Genomic DNA, 19,902 nt, shown 5'->3' on the forward strand with positions numbered 1-19,902 from the left:
TGTGAGGCAATGAAAACTCTCCCACATTCCTGGTGGTAGGGTTAAATCCGTACAACCTTTCTGGAAACCTTAGTAAGACACATTGTAAAACTTTTAAAAGGTGCCTACCTTTTAATCTTACAGGTCTACTCATTGAAGTTGATCCTAAGGAAATGACTATGGATGTGTGCAAAGATTTACGGCCATGGGTGTCCATCATAGCATGGTTTAAAGTCATAAAAAATTGGAAGTCTCCTGAATGTGTAATAAGAGGGAACTGTTACATTCATCGCAGGCCAAGTGTTATACACCCATTGTATTTGATGATGTAGAGAAATAGCAAATGACAGGAAAGAGCGCTCACGGAATGTAAGTGAAAAGCAGATTAAAATGTGTATAAACAAGATTGCTGTTGGCTGAAAATCACACAGAATGCTGAGTCCTACTTCTGTGTAAGAGATAATGAATAATAAGGAAGTAAGGAAAATGTATTCTCTCTGATAGCAAGAAGCCCAGAGCTAAGGATGGGTTTGTGCTGATTAATGGCTTGATGACATCTTCAAAGACCCAGGCTCTTTTCATCTGTCCAGCCCATCTCATCAGCAAAGCAGCCTATCTCCCCTCAGGGTTGCAGGATGGCTCCGTGGCTGCAGGTGTAACATGGAACTATTTTTTTTCTATGCATCTTTTTCAGAACAAGGAACTCTTCCAATGGCCATCACCGGAACCTCACATCTAGGGGCGCCTGGCTGGCTCAGGGGCGGAGCATGCGACTCTTGGTCTCCTCTTGATCTTAGGGTTGTGAGTTCGAGCCCCCACAAGGGGTAGAGATTACTTAAAAAACAACATCTACAAAAAAAAAAAAAGAACCCCATCTCAGCTGATCAGAAAGGCACCCCCCCCCCCAACCAATCACTGAGAAGGTGTGTTTGGGCTGCGAGTAGTCTATAGGTGGTCATACTGCTGGTCCCAGAAGCCCTCAGACAGCAGCATCCACGTACCTGGATGGGGCAGGGTGTGGAAAGGGTTCTCAAAGGGTAATCCTTAAACCAGCAGCATCAACTGGGAATTGTTTTAAAAGACAAATCCTTGGGCCCCACCCTGGGTTTTCTAACTCTGAAACTCTGGGGGTGGGACCCAGGAATCTGTTTTAACAAACCCTCCAGGTGATTATAATGTTTGATGAACTTGGAGACGATTCAGGGTTTGCTCTTGCATTGGGAATACCTGAAAAGATGCCTTTTGCTGGTCGATGTCAGGATGCATTCTCTAGCGCATCTTCCTGGACTGAAAAGGCTGGAAGCAAAAACGACATTTCTGCCTGTCAAAATGCCCCGTGAGCTCCTGCATGAAAGCTGGGTCACGGGGAGGAGACGCAAGACTCAGAGAACAGTGACCTGCTAGCGTGAACTCGGCACAGGGCTTGGGGTCCTGGAGGGCAGATGTGGCAGCAGCTTCTCCATTTGTGACATCTTGACTGTGGCAGGGACAACAGGACCCTTGGCATCCCAGTTCTGTGTGGTTTGGGGGGGGTCATTCTGTGACTTCTTTTTTATTGTGGCAAAAAACACATAACATTAAATTTACCGTCTTCACCATTTTTCTTAAAGATCGTATTTATTATTTTAGAGAGAGAAAGAGAGCATGAGCAGGGGTGGGCAGGGGGGGGCGGGCAGAGGGAGAGAATCTCAAGCGGTCTCCCCTCTGAGCACAGAGCCCAAAGTGGAGCTCAATCTCAGAACCATGAGATCATGTTCTGAGCCGAAACCAAGAGTCAGACACTCAACTGACTGAGCCACCCAGGCGCCCCCCATCTTAACCATTTTTCAGTGTACATTTCGGCAGTGTTATATACATTCTCATTGTTGTACAACAGATATCTAGGACTTTTTCATCTTGCAAAACTGTAACTCTACCCATTAAACGCTAATTTCTCCTGCCCCCAGCCCTTGGCAACCAACTCTCTACCTTATGTTTCTATGATTCTGACTGCTTTCGAGGCTTCATATCAGTGGAATCATACAGTCTTTGTCCTTTTGTGGCTGGCTTATCTTACTCAGCGTAATGTCCTCAAGACTCATCAATGCTGTAGCAGGTAACAGGATCTCCTTTTTTAAGGCCACATAATATTCCATTGCGCGTATATACCACATTTTAAAAATCTGTTTATCTGTAGATGGACATTTAAGTTGTTTCCACATCTCGGCTATTGTGATAATGTTGCAATTACGGGTGTGTAAATATCTCTTGGAGACCCTGCTTTGAATTCTTTTGACTATGTACCCAGAAGTGGGATTGCTGGATCATATGGTAATTCAACTTTTAATTTTTTGAGGAACCTCCATACATTTCCCATAATGGCCTCGCCATGCTGACTTTTCCTTAAAAGACCAGGTAATAAATATTCTAAGCTCTGTAGGATGTATGGTCTCCGTCACAACTGCTCAACTCCGCACTGTAGTGTGAAAGCAGCCATAGACGATATGTGAACAAGTGGGTGTGGCTGTGTTCTAATAAAACTTTCTAAAAATTGGCGGCAAGCCTACTGGCCATAACTGGTCCACCACTGGTGTAGATCATGTTTCTTCAGCCCTGCGCATGATTCTGTGGGCAATACACACCACTTTCTGCTAGATTATGTCATCTGCCACTAAGAATCCTGAATAACAGAACTTGAACGAATTGGTGCTCTGTTAACAAGAAAGAGGGAATGGCAGTTGGGTTAGCAACCAGTATCATTTCCTACAAAAGACAGTATTTTCAGTAGAGGAGAGAAATAGTAGATGCGAGAGAAGAATGGAAGGGGATTGTGGTAAGCCAGGCTCCCCTATGGTCCCCAGTGACCTCGCTTCCTGTTATTCACACCCTTGGGAATGGTTTATAAGTAGGTCAATGGTTTACAGGGTAGTTCCCTCCCATAATGAATAGGGCATTATGACAGTGTGTGACTTCCAAGTCAGTTGTACAGTATAGGCCACTGGAAGCAAAGCACAGAGAACCCAGGTGAGTGACACACAGAAATGGTCAGTGGGACCCTTGGCCCCTCGGTGGAACACTGAGAGCATCTACTAACACCACACGTGGGCATTTAAGATGTTTGTTAAGATGCTCACTGTCACTAAGTGTGGAGGGTGGAGCAGTGGGCAAAGAGATGGATGCAAAGAAGACCGCTTAGAAGGTGATGAAAAGTCTGGATAAGAAGTAATGAGTGGGGCGCCTGGGTGGCACAGCGGTTGAGCGTCTGCCTTCGGCTCAGGGCGTGATCCCGGCGTTATGGGATCCGGCCCCACGTCAGGCTCCTCCGCTATGAGCCTGCTTCTTCCTCTCCCACTCCCCCTGCTTGTGTTCCCTCTCTCGCTGGCTGTCTCTATCTCTGTCAAATTAATAAATAAAAAATCTTAAAAAAAAAAAAAAGAAATAATGAGTGCCATGGCAGTGGGACACACACAGAGAGCCAGGCTGGAAAAAACCCAGCTCTGTGAGCTTGGAAGAGTTGCTTAACCTCTCCGGGTCCATTATAATAATACTGAAAAAATAAGAGTAGGGGCTTCACATCTATTGAGGGCTTCACTCTGATCAAGCTACTGCTTGTTCCAAAGGGATTACAATTCTTACTCTAGTTAACCCTCACCACAACCCTAGGAGGGAGGCACAATTATTGTCCCCACGTGACAGATGAAGATATAGAAGCTCAGAGACATTAAGTAACTTGCCTGAGGTCCCACAACTAGTAGTTTCCTCACGATGTTTGATGAGATTAATGGCAACCAACAGCTGGAGGAGTTGGAGGGAAATGGACAGTGGCTGCTAATAGGAGTGATGAAAGACAGCAAACGGTGATGGTGGGGCTGGTTGCACAACCCTGTGGAAGACGAAAAACCATCACAATGTACACTTTAGAAGACTGAATTGTATGGTAGATGAATGATCTCAATAAAGCTATTTTTATTATTTATTTATTTATTTATTTAAAGATTTTATTTATTTATGTGACAGAGAGACAGACAGCGAGAGAGGGAACACAGCAGGGGAGAGGGACAGGAAGAAGCAGGCTCCCAGCAGAGGAGCCTGATGTGGGACTCGGTCCCGGAACGCCAGGATCACGCCCTGAGCCGAAGGCAGACGCTTAATGACTGCGCTACCCAGGCGCCCCAATAAAGCTATTTTTTAAAAAATGTTTTAAAGTAGGCTCCGCACCCAGCATGGAGCCCAGCATGGAGCCCAGTGTGGGGCTTGAACTCACAACCTTGAGATCAAGACCTGAGCTGAGATTAAGAGTTGGATGCTCAGCTGACTTGAGCCACCCAGGCGCCCCATTAGTAAAGCTCTTTCTTTTTCATGTAATATACCCAACAGGTAAACTTCAGATGCGGAAATGTGTGCTAGGTGGCTGTAGAGAAGGAATAAGTGGGTTTCAACAATAATAAAGAACATTTCGTCATGGTGAGCAAAAAAGAATTCTTCATATATTCTGGATATTCTGGATTCTGACTCCTTTCTCTCATGTACATACTGGCCCAAGGCAAAGCTGTGAAACTGAAGCCCAAGTAAACAGGTGCACGTGTGTTACCCGGTGCCAGGTGCTCTTTGCGTCACACGTTTCTCACCCTCTCACTGCAGGGAGGCCTTGCATTTTCCATCTTGACCCTGAGATACCAGAGCGCCGAGAGGACATGGGACACTCCACCAACTGAGCCACCCAGGCAGCCCTATTTTTTTCTTTTTGATCCTGAGTCCAATTAAGGATCACGAGTTGCATTTGGTTGTCGTGCCCCTTCAATCTCTTTCCCTCTGGAGGAGTTTGCCTCTTTTCATTCTTCACGCTGTGGGTGTGTTTGAAGAGCTCAAGTCCCTTATTTTGCCGAGTGTCCCTCTATTTGGGTTTGTTGATGTTTCTTCATGCTTAGATTTGGATTAAAGTCTTAACACTCTTGACTCTCCACCCAGCCCTCTGGTGGGACAACTCAGGGTGGGGGTGTGGTTCCAGAGCTTCTCGGCAGGATTCAGCTCCATTGCCCCGAGTAGTAGCTTGTTGGATAAGCCACTCGTTAGAGGCTGTTCTTCCCTGTCTCACTTCTTCACTACCTTCCTAGTGTTCACCCAGCTCACTTCTCAAATATACTGCTTGCTCCCAAGTCCTTGTCTCAGAGTTTACCCAAACCAAGACCCACGGTATACCATACACACTATTCCGTAGCCTGCTTGGTTTAATGAACATAACCTGGAGATAGTCCCGTGTCACGACGTACACCAAGCCTTCCTCATTCTTACTGAGGGCAACATAGTATATCCCCATCCATGGCCATGGGAAAGAGACAGCCTCCAAGTCACTCATCGTATCAGAAATAGGACTAGTCAACTTTCCCCTAGGCTGGCCTGCTCTCTCTCCACACTTTCCTGCTTCCGTGATTCTCCCAGGCACCCCTCCAAAATCTGGGAGGCAGCCCTAACCTAACCCCCCTCTCCCTCTCTTGTTCTGTACTGTATAAATTATCAGATCTACAAATTGCCACTCCCAGATGCATCCGCTTCAGCCTACAGAGTCCTAGAGTCCTTTCTTTCCTTCCCTTTCCTTTTTCCTTTCCTTTCCTTTCCTTTCCTTTCCTTTCCTTTCCTTTCCTTTCCTTTCCTTTCCTTTCCTTTCCTTTCCTTTCCTTCCCTTCCCTTCCCTTCCCTTCCCTTCCCTTCCCTTCCCTTCCCTTCCATCCTTCCTTCTTTCCTTCCTTCCTTCCTCCCTCCCTTCCCTCTCTGGTTAGAAGAAAACAAACTTATTCTCTTTTCCGTTTTAAAAAAAATTCTCAAAATTAAATACAACTTAAAAACTTGTCAAGATTAAGAAGTCAGATTTCCCATTGGAATCTGGATTTCATGCCTCTCTTGGAAAATCAGAAGTCCTGGCACTGCCTCTGTTCTGGCACAACCAGTCTTCAGGGCTGCCCTGGAGGGTCCCTCCCCCATGGCGGCAAGGGGTGGGGTCTTCCTGCCATCTGCTCATCTGCACAGTGGGCTCCTCATTCATTTATGGGACCTCTCTGGTCCTACCGGGTAACTGGGTTTGAAACCCCTGGTTTGGGCCCTCACTGACGCAGGCTTGAAGTATTTCTAAATCATCCGAAGTTAAAATGCAAATTCCGCTTCAGTAGGTCTGAGTCGGGGCTTGAGATGCTGCCTTTCTAACAAGCTTCGAGGTGATGCTGATGTTTCCTGGGCTACAGAGCATGCATTCCTTGAGGACCAAGGGTTTGGTCTCTCCCCTCCCCAGTCCATTTTGCACAGCATCGTGCATTTCTTTTTTTGAATGTGATGTTTCACTGTTTAAAAAAATCCCATTGGGGGGTGCCCGGGTGCCTTAGTCGGTTAAGTGTCTGCCTTCAGCTCAGGTCATGATCCTAGGGTTCTGGGATCAAGTCCTGCATTGGGCTTCCTGTTCCGTGGAGAGCCTGCCTCTCCCTCTGCCTGCTTGTGCTCTCTCTCTCCGACAAATAAATAAATAAAACCTTTAAAAAATTTTTTAAAAATTTAAAACCACTTAAAAAATTCCAGTGGCTGTTGAATATCCATGGCAGTTCCTTTTTACTATTTAACTTTTTTTTTTTTTAAGTGGGCTCCAGGCCTAGCCTGGAGCCCAACATGGGACTTTAACCCACGACCCAGAGATTTGAGACCTGAGCTAAGATCAAGAGTCAAATGCTTAACCGACTGAGCCACCTGGGCGCCTCTACCATTCAATTTTTTTAAGCCACAGACTCTTGGCTTCCTCAGCACAAAGCTTTCGCTCAATCCCCAGTGTACAGTAGACCAGCGAGACAGAGTAGGGTTACTACTGAGGTTGGAGAAGGGGCCTTGGGAAATAGGACCCTGAAGTTTCGTCCCAGTCCCATGGACCCACATCCTTGTGGCCAAGCCAAAGAAATTCAAAACTGCAGGAAACTCAGTTGCAAATCAGAGACCTTATTCTGGTATTCCAAGGCTTTAGGAGTTAAGTAACTTGCCCGAGGTCACACAGCTGCAGAGTCCTGGATTTTCCCACCCCGCTGTGCATTCTTGTCCCAAGGCCACTTTCACACCCTTTTCTCCCAACACCCAGGCGAAATCACCCCACCTGATTGCAGGCTTTTCCTGCCCTGGTCACGCCTGAGACTCAGCTCCTCCCGGGCAGGGCCCTGGAGGAGGGGAGGGCCCGGGAGCTTTCGCCTCTATGCTCCAGCCTCTCCTTAACTTTATCTCTCCTCCACTCCTCAGCTGTCTTTTAAAATAGGGCTTCAAATTAGTAAGGAAAGGTCTGTGTCCCCCACCCCCACCCCCGCAATTCTCTCCGAAATGGTGCATTTGGTAAAAGACAGGAGACCATGGAACTGTGGGGTGAAGTTCCACCTCCTTAACTTATCCTCCAGTTCTCCATCAGGTGGCCACAGCCTTGTCAGATAAGCCTCTTGCCTTATCTCGGGGTCCGTGCCTGGAAAGCCGCCTCGCTGCCCAGTAGGTTCTCACCTTCACCTGAAATCACCCTTGGGACTCTTGCCGAGCCCGTGGGCCCTTGTGGACAAGGCTACCCACTGAGAACATCTGTGTTATTTAATGAGCTTTTAAAAAATTACAATGAAAAGTCTTTGAAGAAATTATTGGCTCCTCCCCCATTTCTTTTAAGCTTGTGGGTCATGAGAGGTGAATGAAAGCAACCTTTTTCCTTGCCCCTTTTCAGTGTCTGCCCAATTTAGATAAGAGTGGGGGGGGGGGAGGAGACAAGCAGTTGTCCTAAAACTCTGAACTCTGTTAAACTATACATCTGAAAAGTGAGATAAAGTGGACAATAAGCTGGAAAAATATCAATTACCAAAATTGTTCAAGAAACAGAAAACCCAAATACACTTATACATTAAAGATCGAATCCAAATAAAAAATTCTACAAAACACCGTACCAAGTCCTCATGTCCTCACAGGCACTCTCACTACCCTCAAGGCACAGAAAACCTCTGTCTTACTCAAGCTCAGAAACAAGCTTCATCAATTTGTGTGAAGCTAGTCACTGGCCGACCGCTAGTGTAACCCTGACACCGACCCAGCAAGGACAGGGGAAGTAGGAAACCGACAGTCTGATTTCATGTATATAGACGCAACAATTATGAAAAACCCATTAGCTAATCGAATGCAGTAACATGGGAAAAAACATTACCTGTAGTGTTCCTCCCAGGAAGAAAGGATGTCATATGATCATTGAAAAATAGCAATATAATTTACACAGCTATAGATTGAAGAAGCAAAAACCATATGGCCATCTCGATAGATTCAGAAAAAGAACAAGTGATAAACCCCACAACCATTTTATGAAAACACGGTCTTCCTTTAGGTTCCTCCGGAAGCAGACCCTCACAATTATCCCACCAGCAGGAAGAGGGGTGGCTGAGCTGGGGGATTTATACTCCAGTTCCCAAGAGAAAGTCATTGCTGAAAAGCGACCCTGGCGCTGTTGATTTCCCGGCGTGTTCAGCCTTCCCTTCACTGGAGCAAAGCAGCCTTTCTAGGTTTGGGGAGGATCAGAGGAGGCCTCCTGCCCAGAGAAGCTCACTCGGGCATTTAAATGTGGGCTCAGGCATCCTAAAATGTCTAAGACACAGGTGGGGCATACTCAGCACACTAGAAACAGAAGAGAATTACTTTGGGGCGCTTGGGTGGCTCAGTTGATCAAGCTGCCAACTCTTGATTTTGGCTCAGGTCATGATCTCAGGGTCGTGGGATCGAGCCCCATTTAGGGCTCTGTGCTCAGCATGGAGTCTGCTTGTCCCTCCCCTCACTCTCTCTAAAATAAAAAAAATAAATGAAACCTTTTATAAAGATTTATAAAATCTTAAAAAAAAGAGAATTACTTTAACCTGTTCTTTGTTGTTAAGAAATTTACAAAACAAAAAATATAACATTCTTAGTGTGAAATGTTAAAAACATTCCCTTTAAAGATAGAAACAAGGACAAGGATAGCCTCTATCAATATTTTTGTTTGGGGCACCTGAGTGGCTCAGTTGGTTAAGCATCCGCCTTCAGCTCAGGTCATGATCCCAGAGTCCTGGGATCGAGTCCTGGGATCGAGCCTTGAGTCAGGCTCCCTGCATTGCGAGGGGGCCTGCTTCTCCCTCTCCCTCTGCCTGTTGCTCTCCCTGCTTATCTCTCTCTCTGTCAAATAAATAAAATCTTAAAAAATATACATACGTGTGTATATATATATTCATAATGAAGAAAGATTTAGAGAAAAAGAAGAAAAGTGAAAGAATTGGTAAGAAAACACACAAACAAAAAACCTGTTACTATCTGCAGATAATATGTGAGTAATGCTCTGTGTCACAAGTTATCCCAAATTTTAGCAGCTTAAAACCACAAACACTCATTATCTCATACACTTCCTGAAGATTAGCCGTCCAGAGTGACGGAATGGTCCTGGCTCAGGGTCTTTCCTGAGGTTGTCAGCAAGTCGTTGGCCAGGTTGCAATAACATGAAGGGAGGAAAATCCACTTCTCAGGTAATTCACATGGCTACGGGCAAGAGGCTTCTGGTTCTCCCCATATGGGGCTATCCTTGGGGGCTGCTTGCACAACATGGCAGCTGGCTTCCTTCAGAGTGAGTGATATGAGAAACTGGGAAAGAGATAGAAAAGCCAAGATGGAAGCCACAATCTTCTTATAACAGCCTAATCTCGAAAATGACATACCCATGTTAAGACCATATGCCATCATTCCAAGAGAGTCGCTAGGTCCAGCTCGCCCTCAAGGGGAAGGGACTACTAAGAACCCCTGAGTACCAGGAAGCAGGATCATTGGGGGTCTACCTACCAGTGGGGCTCCCTACCGCAGTGCATAAAGGAAGTGGAGTTACAACTACAGGGAGAAAGGGGTGGGCTCTTTAGTAACCATGACTGGGACGATTGGTTATCCACGTAAAGAAAAGCACCAATGAGATCTTTAGCTTATGTCATACACAGAATAAATTCCAAGGGGATTAAAGACCTAAATATTAAAAGTAAAACTTGTGGAATAAAATTTTGGAGAATTATCTTTAAACCTTCTGGGTAGGAAAGAATGCCTAACAAGATTCCATATTGTCAAATTTAACTACATTAAAATGTAAAGCCTTTGTACAGATACACTGACAATCTTCTACAGTCATGGAAAGCCCTGAACAAAGTGAAAAAGAAAAGCTACAAACCAAGAGACAATATTTGTAATGTATATAATTGAGAAAGAATTGGTACCCCACATATTTTTTTAACCTACAAATAATAAAGGCAAAAATCCAAAAGGAAAACAGGCAAAGGAATGGTTTCTATGACCGATAAACACATGAGACAAAACGTAGAGAAACACAGCTCCTTCAGCACACAGGCAAATGCGTATTAAAACACAGTGAGGGGCTCCTGGGTGGCTCAGTGGGTTGGGCATCTCCCTTCGGCTCAGGTCATGATCCCGGGGTCCTGGAATTGAGCCCCCATGTCTGACTCCCTGTTCAGCAGCGAGTCTGCTTCTCCCTCTCCCTCTGCCCCTCCCTGTGCTTGTGCTCTCTCTCAAATAAATAAATAAAATCTTTAAAAAGAAAACATAGTGAGATACCCTTTACATCTTCAGACTGGCAAAAACTGGCAAGACTGGCTGTATTAATTAGGAATGCATTAGGCTGCAAGTAACAGAAGATCTAACTAACAGGAACTCAGACAATTACGAGATTCTTTTTCTCCCATAACAAGAAGTCTGGAGAAGTCTGGAGGTAGCCACCTGTGGGCACCAGTTCACTAGCTCAACGGCGGGATTGTAAGGTAGCTGCTGGGCCTCCCGGCATCTCCCCCAGTTTGAAAGCCAGAATCAAAGAGGAAAGAACAAAGCTAATGTGCTCATCCTCTTTGTCAGCGAAGCAAACGCTTTAAAATCCATCTGGCCGACTTCTGCTGTGTGAAGGATTTCAAATATCCACAAAAGAGGAGAATGATATAACGACACTTTTGCACCTGCAATCAATTCTTCATGTTGACATTTTGCCAATTTTGCTGCATAGGGAGGTACAGGACCCAGAGCTATGTTCCACGGCCACCACGGATGAATGGGAGATGAGAAGGTGGGTATTCGCTTGTCCCATCTCGGCAACAGACAGAAAGCAGGCAGAAAGGGCTAGAACACGACCCGCTTAGCCAGCCCACAGTGTCTAAAACACCAACGCCAGCAAAGGTGGCAAGGACTTGAATACAGAAGAACACTTGCGTGGGATGTCTGGGTGGCTCAGTCGGTGAAGCATCTGCCTTTGGCTCAGGTCATGATCCCAGGGTCCTGGGACCCTGGGATCAAGCCCCACATCGGGCTGCTTGCTCAGTGGGAAGCCTGCTTCTCCCTCTGCCTGCCATTCCCCCGCTTGTGCTCTGACAAATAAATAAAACCTTTAAAAAAAAGAAGAAGAACAACAACAACATCTGCATGTGGTTGGCAGGAGCCGAAACTGGCTCGGAAAACCCTCTCGGTACGTGCCCTTGTGACACATGCATGCGTGTGCACAAAAGCCTGCAGATGTTCGTGTCAGCTTTTCTTTGGCTTGTAGCAAAAAACTGGACACAACCTAAATGTCACTCAGTAGGAGAGCTAATACATACATTTCACAATATGCCATCAAAGGTATACTACACGGCTATTAAAATGAGTGACCTCAGCCACAGTCTGTCAACACAGATCAACCTTTAAGACTCAATGCTGAGTTAGTTATAGGGGCGCCTGGGTGGCTCAGGGGAGCATCCGACTCTTGATTTCAGCTCAGGTCATGATCTCAGGGTGGTGAGATCGAGCCCTGCATCAGGCTCCACTCAGTGGGGAGTCTGCCGAAGATTCTCTCTCCCTCGCCCTCGGCCCCTTCCCTTCCCCCCAACCCCCCCCACCCCCAATAAATAAATAAATAAATAAATAAATAAATAAATCGTAAAAAAACAAAAAAGACCCAATGCTGAATTACAGAGGCAAACCGCAGAAAGTTACATAGGCTGTGATACCATTCACGTAAAACTGAGTGCACACAAAATGATCGTGTGTTTCTGCAGCCCTACGTCTGTAACAAAGGTGTACATAAAATACAGGCGGAGGAGACACTAACTTCATAGCAACCGCTGTCTACAGGAAAGGAAAGAGAACCAGGGTGGGGGGGCGGCGTGGGAGGAAGAAACCAGACCTTTCCTGTTTTAAGGGGAAAAAAATGGATGTGAAACAAATTTGTCAAAACGCTAACATTTGTTTTATCTGAGGTTTACGTTCCTAAGTGTTTGCTGCAGGAGTTTATCTACTACTTTGGAGATTTAAAATACTTCGTAAACTAAACATTGAGGGAAGCTTTGTGGCATTTCTGGCAAAGCAGCACGGCTCCATCTTCCATGTGCTAAAATGCAGATGCTGAACCAGGGGGTCTGCGGTGAGGCCTGGGGCTCTGCATTCCTAACAAGCACTGCTGATGCGGTGTCGCTGGTCGGGGGCCCCACTTTGAGAAGCAGTGTTCTAGAAAATTCTGCCCCAGGTCTCCTTAAGTTGGAAGCGAGGGGCCCGGCCCAGAGGTGGGAGGCTGCAGAGGCAGAGGAAGCCTGAGGCTTTCCTGCCTATTTTAGGACAAGCTAGAAGCTTGACGTGTCCTAAAAACCCTCTTTCAGGCTCTGCTCAGCTGCCTCCAGTGAGACTTTTGCACCCTCCCTCCTTTATAACCTGCTCACGGATTATTTTTTCATGCATGGGTTTGGCTTCGGTTTCTTTTATATCTGTGTAAACCAAACCCTCCTTTCATTGTGCGTTAGCTTTGTGTTTCTCTCTCGATTGTTCTCTCTAAAACTCCTAATCTTACTTTGCAGGATTTTCAACTATAGTCTCCTGCTTTGTCTTCTTCCCTGGCCTTCCCCAGCTTCCGTTTCCAAAACCAGCCCTGATTTACTGATCTACTTTATGCCTTTATTTGCCCTGCCTTCTCTCCCCCACTCCCCACTTTCTTTTTCCTGCTGGATTTCTTTAGGTTCCCTTTTTTCTCTGGCTCTTCTGATTTAGTGCTCACTTTTTCATGCCCACCTCCTGGTGCCCCACTGAGGCGGTGGGGTTCACTGGGTGACCGACAGCAGCAGGTTGCCTGAGTTCAATTTCTGCCTCCATCCGCACAGGCTGTGAAGCGTTGGGCCAGTAGCTGAGCTTCTCTGTGCCTGTTTCCTCGTGTGTAAAGCAAGATGAGGAACACATTTACCTTACAAGGTTATAGGGAGAACTAAACGTGTCACTGCATTAGGACAGTGCCTCGCTCAGAAAGAGCACTATAGACACATTACCTCCTATCTGTATTTATGTAGTATGGCTTTCAAGCTCCAAGATGGTCCCGTGATCCTTACCTCCTGGTGTTCCAGCCCTTGTGCGCTCCCCTTCCTATCGAACTGGGGGGGGGGGTGTGAGCTGTGTAACGCATAGGACGTTACAGAAATGATGGCGGATGACTTTGATCATCTTGGACATCTTGTGTCACTCCCTCAGGAGGAAGTCAGCCACCATGTCCTGCGGGACTGAGGCCCGTGCCAGTCGCCATGCTAACCATGAAAATGGATCTTCCTGCTCCATGAAGACTTCAGAGGGCCACAGACCCCTGAGAGACTGAGGCAGAAATGCCCAGATAAGCTGCCCCCCAAATTCCTGACCCACCCACAGAAACTATGTGAGATAATGAATATTTATAGTAGTGTTAAGCAGGTAAATTTTGAGGTAACTTATTATGTATTAATAGATAACCGACAGATGTAGCTTTTAAAATTTCTCATTGGACTCTTTTTTTAAATACAGATTATTTTCTGAACTCACATTTTACTTATTTAGGCCTTTTTTTTTTTAATTCCTCAACTTTTATCATGATTTGAACCCCCTTTTCTTTTCAGGACTTACTTTCACAATGACTAGAAGGGAATGGGGGACAGGGACTCATTCCCAGCTTCCCTCTGGCTCCCTGCAACTCTTCAGCTGGGGTGAGGACAGCCCTGAAAGACTCTCCAGGACTCTCAGGAGAGTGGGGAAAATGACCACTTCAATTCTCCATGAAACCACAGGCCCCAACCTGCATATTTGTTTTGCCAGGTCAGTGTTGGGGGCTTCGAGCCCCCAAGCATCACGTGAAGAACTACACATCATGAAATCCATGAGCTTGGATTGGGGATGCCAGTGATAAGAGTCCAGAGGGGCCAGAGAGGAGCCAGGTGGCCTGGGATCCCAGCTCAGACGTCTCTGGGAGGCAGCCCAGGGGTTTGGGGTCACATTCTGCGAGGGTCCACGCAGGAGTTTGTCTCAGGAGCTTCATACAGAGTCTTGGTTCTCTTTTGTAACCTTGGCTGCCAGACCAGTCTAACAGGGGTGGGCATACTCCTGCCTTTTAGATTATGGGCCATCTTTCCACCCAAAGGAATCTTGGGACAGGGATCATGGCTGAGACAGGCAGGTGACCCTTGGCATCACAGCATTGTGATAAGCTCTGGAGTTCGAGTGGGGACCCTGCCACTTGTGACCTGTGTGTCCTTGGCAAGTATTTAACCTCTTTGTGACTCATTGACCACTCTATATATGGGAAAACAATAGATCAATCTCATCGGGTTATCACGTGCGATTTCAAGGATGTCGAACATGCAGAATGGGGCCTGGCTCAGCGTGAGCGCTCAGTCAGTGTCAGCCCTTCCTTACACAACCTTGGGTGCACCCTAGAAGCACCTGCGATGGGTGGGTAAAAACTCTCCGTGCTCAGGCTGCACTTACATCAGAACCCCTGGGGGTGGGACCCAGGCCTCGGTGTTTTTTATTTTTATTTATTTTTTTAATTTTTTTTTATTATATTATGTTAGTCACCATACAGTACATCCCCGGTTTCCGATGTAAAGTCCTATGATTCATTAGTTGCGTATAACACCCAGTGCACCATGCAATACGTGCCGGTGTTTTTGTTTTGTTTTTTAAAGCTCCCCCCCAGGTGATTCCATTGTGAAGAGAGAGCCTGAAAAGAAACCCTCACATATATAGTCAAATGATTTTGACAAAGGTGCCAAGACCATTCGATGGGGGAAAGGACAGTCTTTTCAAAATATGGTACTGGGACAGCTGGATATCCACATGCCAAAAAATGAAGTTAGTCTCTTGCCTAACACCTTATACAAAAATTGGTTCAAAATGGATCAGAGAGCCAAATATAAGAGCCAAGGGGGCACCTGCGTGGCTCAGTCAGTTAAGCTCCCCGACTCTTGATTTTGGCTCAGGTCATGATCTCTGGGTCGTGAGATCGAGCCCCAGGTTGGGCTCCCTGCTCAGCAGGAAGTCTGCTTCTCACTCTCCCTCTGCCTCTTCCCCCAGCTTGTGCTCTCTCTCTCTCAAATAAATAAATAAAATCTTAAAATAATTTTTTCAACTTAAATAATCAACCCTAGAGAGAAAATATAATGTACTGTAAATTGATTTTTGGTGAATTATGTGAAAGGAAAAATTAAATAGATCCCCCCTCATTACTTTGTGTTATGTTGTTGAATGTGTTATTTCCTTAATTTAAAAAAAAAATCCTTCTTCAGGTTGCCTGGGTGGCTCAGTGGATTAAGTGTCTGCCTTTGGCTCAGGTCATGATCCCAGAATCCTGGGATTGAGCCCCATATCAGGCTCCCTGCTCAGTGGGAAGCCTGCTTCTCCCTCTGCTGCTCCCCCTGCTTGTGCTCTCTCTCTGTGTCAAATAAATAAATAAATAAATAAATAAATAAATAAATAAATAAATAAAATCTTCAAAAAAATTCTTCTTTGCATCTGTGGATTCTTTTATAATTCCCTGGTCTTTTAAATCCTTTAATCCTTAAAATCTTGGCTATTTATGTGATCACTCCTTAATGATACACTTTCCAGAGACTTGTCTGTTCCATTAATCTTTTCAAATAATTCATTCTTTTAAGTTTATTTCTCTAGTAATCTCTGCCCCCAACGTGGAGCTTGAGATCCTGACCCTGAGATCAAGAGTCTCGTGCTCTTCTCGCTGAGCCAGCCGGGCGCCCCTCAATAATCCATTTTTTAAAGATTTGTTTAACAAGCTTCATTTTTTAAAATATTTTTTTATATAAGAAGGCTCTGCAGCTTCAATCAAGCCTCCATCCTTAAATGAGACCAGTGTGAGGTAAGTGATAATCAGATAATCTAGGTGACCTCGTGCTGTATCATCCTGACACAGCCCCTGAAAAATACCATAATAATAAATATTATTTAACAGTGGTGAAGTTTGATCCTGTGTTTAAAAATTAATTCAACAGAAATGAGCAGTTTATTTTGTTTTCTACTATTTTATTAGGTGACGCTTTTAACTGATCGATTTCCTTTATTTGTGTTCCCTCATTTTATCTCCTTGCAATTTTCTCAACTTCTTGAATTATGTAAATTAATTTATTTTCATCATGTCTTGTCAATGTTGAAAACTTTTTTAAAGTATGAATTTTCCTCTAACTACAGTTTTGGCCCCATTGCATAACTTTTTTTTTTTTTTTTTAAGATTTTATTTATTTATTTGACAGAGATAGAGACAGCCAGCGAGAGAGGGAACACAAGCAGGGGGAGTGGGAGAGGAAGAAGCAGGCTCACAGCGGAGGAGCCTGATGTGGGGCTCGATCCCACAACGCCGGGATCACGCCCTGAGCCGAAGGCAGACGCTTAACCGCTGTGCCACCCAGGCGCCCCCCTATTGCATAACTTTTGATGTATAAGTTTGTTATTTTTATTTTCTCAAAAGTTGTGATTTTTCTCTCTTTGTTGTCTTAAATGTTACTTAGAAGGGTGCCTTCTAAAATTTCCCAAGTCGTTAACTTTTATTCTTTTAATTTAAACTTTTATTTTTCATCTGCTGATTTGATTGCCTTGCAGTCACAGAAAATGGCCTGGATGTTTTCTGCTTTTGCAAATGTATTTTGCAAATATATATGACTTTTTAACCTTTTTAATTTTTTTTCATAGTCTAATAAATAGTGCATGTTTCCAGTGTCCTTTGGGTGCTGAATACAGTGGCAAATTCTATGTTTCTAGGAGACATGCTTTGATTTACAATTAATAAATCAATTTTATTAATTGTATTATTCAGAACCTCTTTAGTGTTATTTCTTATTCTCTTTGGTAGGTTAATGCTGAAAGTAAATAAAATTTCTATAATGACTGTTTTGTTTACTTTCTCTTAAGACTGAACAACTTTTTTAAGATTGTATTTATTTATTTATTTGAGAGAGAGAGAGAGAGTGGGAGCAGGGGGAGGAGCACAGAGAGAAAGAAAGAAGCGGGGGAAAGAATCTCAAGCAGACTCCACAATGAGCAAGGAGCCCTACTCAGGGCTAAATCTCATGACCCTGAAATCATGACTTGAGCTGAAACCAAGGGTCAGGCTCTCCACTGACTGAGCCACCTAGGTGCCCCTGAGCAATCTTTATTTCCAATATTTTAATGCATAGAACTAAAATTTTGAATTTTACCAATGTCACCTTTTAACCACCTTGAATGCTCCCTGATTGACGTCAGTTTACTATTTTTCTTTCTTTTGATGTGTATTTCTCTGATATAATTTTTACTTTTCCATTTTTACTTTTTTATTACTTCATTATAGATGTAGCTTATAAACAGCATATGGTTATGATTTTGTGTCCTAATCCGCAAATTGTTGCCTTTTAATAATAGAGTTTAATCAGCTTATATTATTATTACAATTGATGTGATTCATCTTATTTATACATTGAGGTTTTTTCTTATGCTTTTTCTTTATTTTCTACTTTTTGCTATGGGGACTGAATTTTCTATTCTTTCATAATGTCTAGTATCGTAGAAAGTGCATATCCTATTTTCAGTCCTATTGGTGGTTGACTTCATATTTTTCAAAAGTTTTGTTAATCTGGGGCGCCTAGGTGGCACAGCGGTTAAGCGTCTGCCTTCGGCTCAGGGCGTGATCCCGGCGTTCTGGGATCGAGCCCCACGTCAGGCTCCTGTGCTATGAGCCTGCTTCTTCCTCTCCCACTCCCCCTGCTTGTGTTCCCTCTCTTGCTGGGTGTCTCTATCTCTGTCGAATAAATAAATAAAATCTTAAAAAAAAAAAAAGTTTCGTTAATCTGTGGTCCTCTGCCAGAGTCACGAGTGAAACTATTTTTGGGGACCATCTTAAATTAATAATATAATTAATGTTTTTTGATAAAAATTATTATTACTAAATTAGAATATTTCATATTGTATATATTCTTTCAATTTATTTTTGCTTTTGGCATTTAATTGAAATCAGCTCTATAATAATTATGAGGACATTTGATTTGGACTGCATGTGCAAATCCGCTCTATACCATGACTTCTCCATTCCTGAAACTTTAATTTGCTTCCTCTTTTGCCCAGCTGCTGTATTTCTTTAAAGATTTTATTTATTTGTTTGAGAGAGAGAGATTGAGAGACTGAGTGGGAGGAGGGGCAGAGGGAGAAGCAGACTTCCTGCTGAGCAGGGAGCCCAACTTGGGACTCGATCCCAGGACCCTGGGATCATGACCTGAGCCAAAGGCAGACGCTTAACCAACTGAGCCACCCATGCATCCCTCTTTAAAATACTTTTTGCAAGCAGATATTAAATACATAATTTGAGTATACATCTATTATATATATATATACATAAATTATATACTATTTGAACTTCAAAATATACTATTTTAAGTTTAATTTTTTGATGGGTAATACTTTCACATGGTTCAAAACCCAAGTTAATATGTATGAAGGATTACTCAGCCTCTTCCCATTCTTGTCCCCATTTTCCCTGTATAATCTCCCCCAACAACCATCAACCACAGTTCCTAGTTTCTGACATTTCCCTTCACTTCTTTATGAATAAACAAGCCTATGTTAATACCGATTCTTCTTCTTTTGAAGTTTTTAAAAATCCTTTTAAAAAAATAATTATTTATTTGACAGAGAGAGAGAGAGTGAGCACAAGCAAGGGGAGCAGGAGAGGGAGAAGCAGTCTCCCCACTGAGCAGGGAGCCCAATGTGGCCCAATCCCAGGACTGCATGATCTTTTTTTATTTTTAATGTTTTTTTATTATATTATGTTAGTCACCATACAGTACATCCCCGGTTTCCGATGTAAGGTTCGATGATTCATTAGTTGCGTATACCACCCAGTGCACCACGCAATACGTGCCCTCCTTACTACCCATCACCAGTCTATCCCATTCCCCTGCCCCCCTCCCCTCTGAAGACCTCAGTTTGTTTCTCAGAGTCCATATTCTCTCATGCTTCATTCCCCCTTCTGATTACCCCCCCTTTCTTTATCCCTTTCTTCCCCTAACCGATCTTCCTAGTTCTTATGTCCCATAGATGAGAGAAATCATATGATAATTGTCTTTCTCTGCTTGACTTATTTCACTTAGCATTATCTCCTCCAGTGCCGTCCATGTTGCAGCAAATGTTGAGAATTCGTTCTTTCTGATAGCTGAGTAATATTCCATTGTATATATGGACCACAGCTTCTTAATCCAGTCATCTGTTGAAGGGCATCTCGGCTCCTTCCATGATTTGGCTATTGTGGACAATGCAGCTATGAACATTGGGGTGCATATGGCCCTTCTCTTTACTACGTCTGTATCTTTGGGGTAAACACCCAGTAGTGCAATGGCTGGGTCATAGGGTAGTTCAATTTTTAACTTTTTAAGGGACCTCCACACTGTTTNCCACAACTTCTTTTTTTTTTAAAGATTTTATTTTTTATTTATTCGACAGAGATAGAGACAGCCAGAGAGAGGGAACACAAGCAGGGGGAGTGGGAGAGGAAGAAGCAGGCTCATAGTGGAGGAGCCTGATGTGGGGCTCGATCCCATAACGCCGGGATCACGCCCTGAGCCGAAGGCAGACGCCTAACCGCTGTGCCACCCAGGCGCCCCT

At 44.3% G+C, this 19,902-nt stretch overlaps 1 protein-coding gene across 1 annotated transcript in view; it reads right to left on the bottom strand.

Annotated features, from left to right (window-relative positions):
- Positions 1 to 3,703: 3,703 nt before the first annotated feature.
- Positions 3,704 to 19,902, bottom strand: part of TMEM230 (transmembrane protein 230) — a 63,381-nt gene continuing 47,182 nt past the window's right edge. Inside the window, exon 4 of the mRNA XM_019805506.2 lies at positions 3,704 to 3,841. Coding sequence (XP_019661065.2) covers positions 3,737 to 3,841 — 105 coding nt within the window. The 3' untranslated portion in view covers positions 3,704 to 3,736. The remainder of the gene's footprint in view (positions 3,842 to 19,902) is intronic.

Source organism: Ailuropoda melanoleuca, chromosome 13 (assembly GCF_002007445.2).
Source record: "Ailuropoda melanoleuca isolate Jingjing chromosome 13, ASM200744v2, whole genome shotgun sequence".
NCBI lineage: Eukaryota > Metazoa > Chordata > Mammalia > Carnivora > Ursidae > Ailuropoda > Ailuropoda melanoleuca.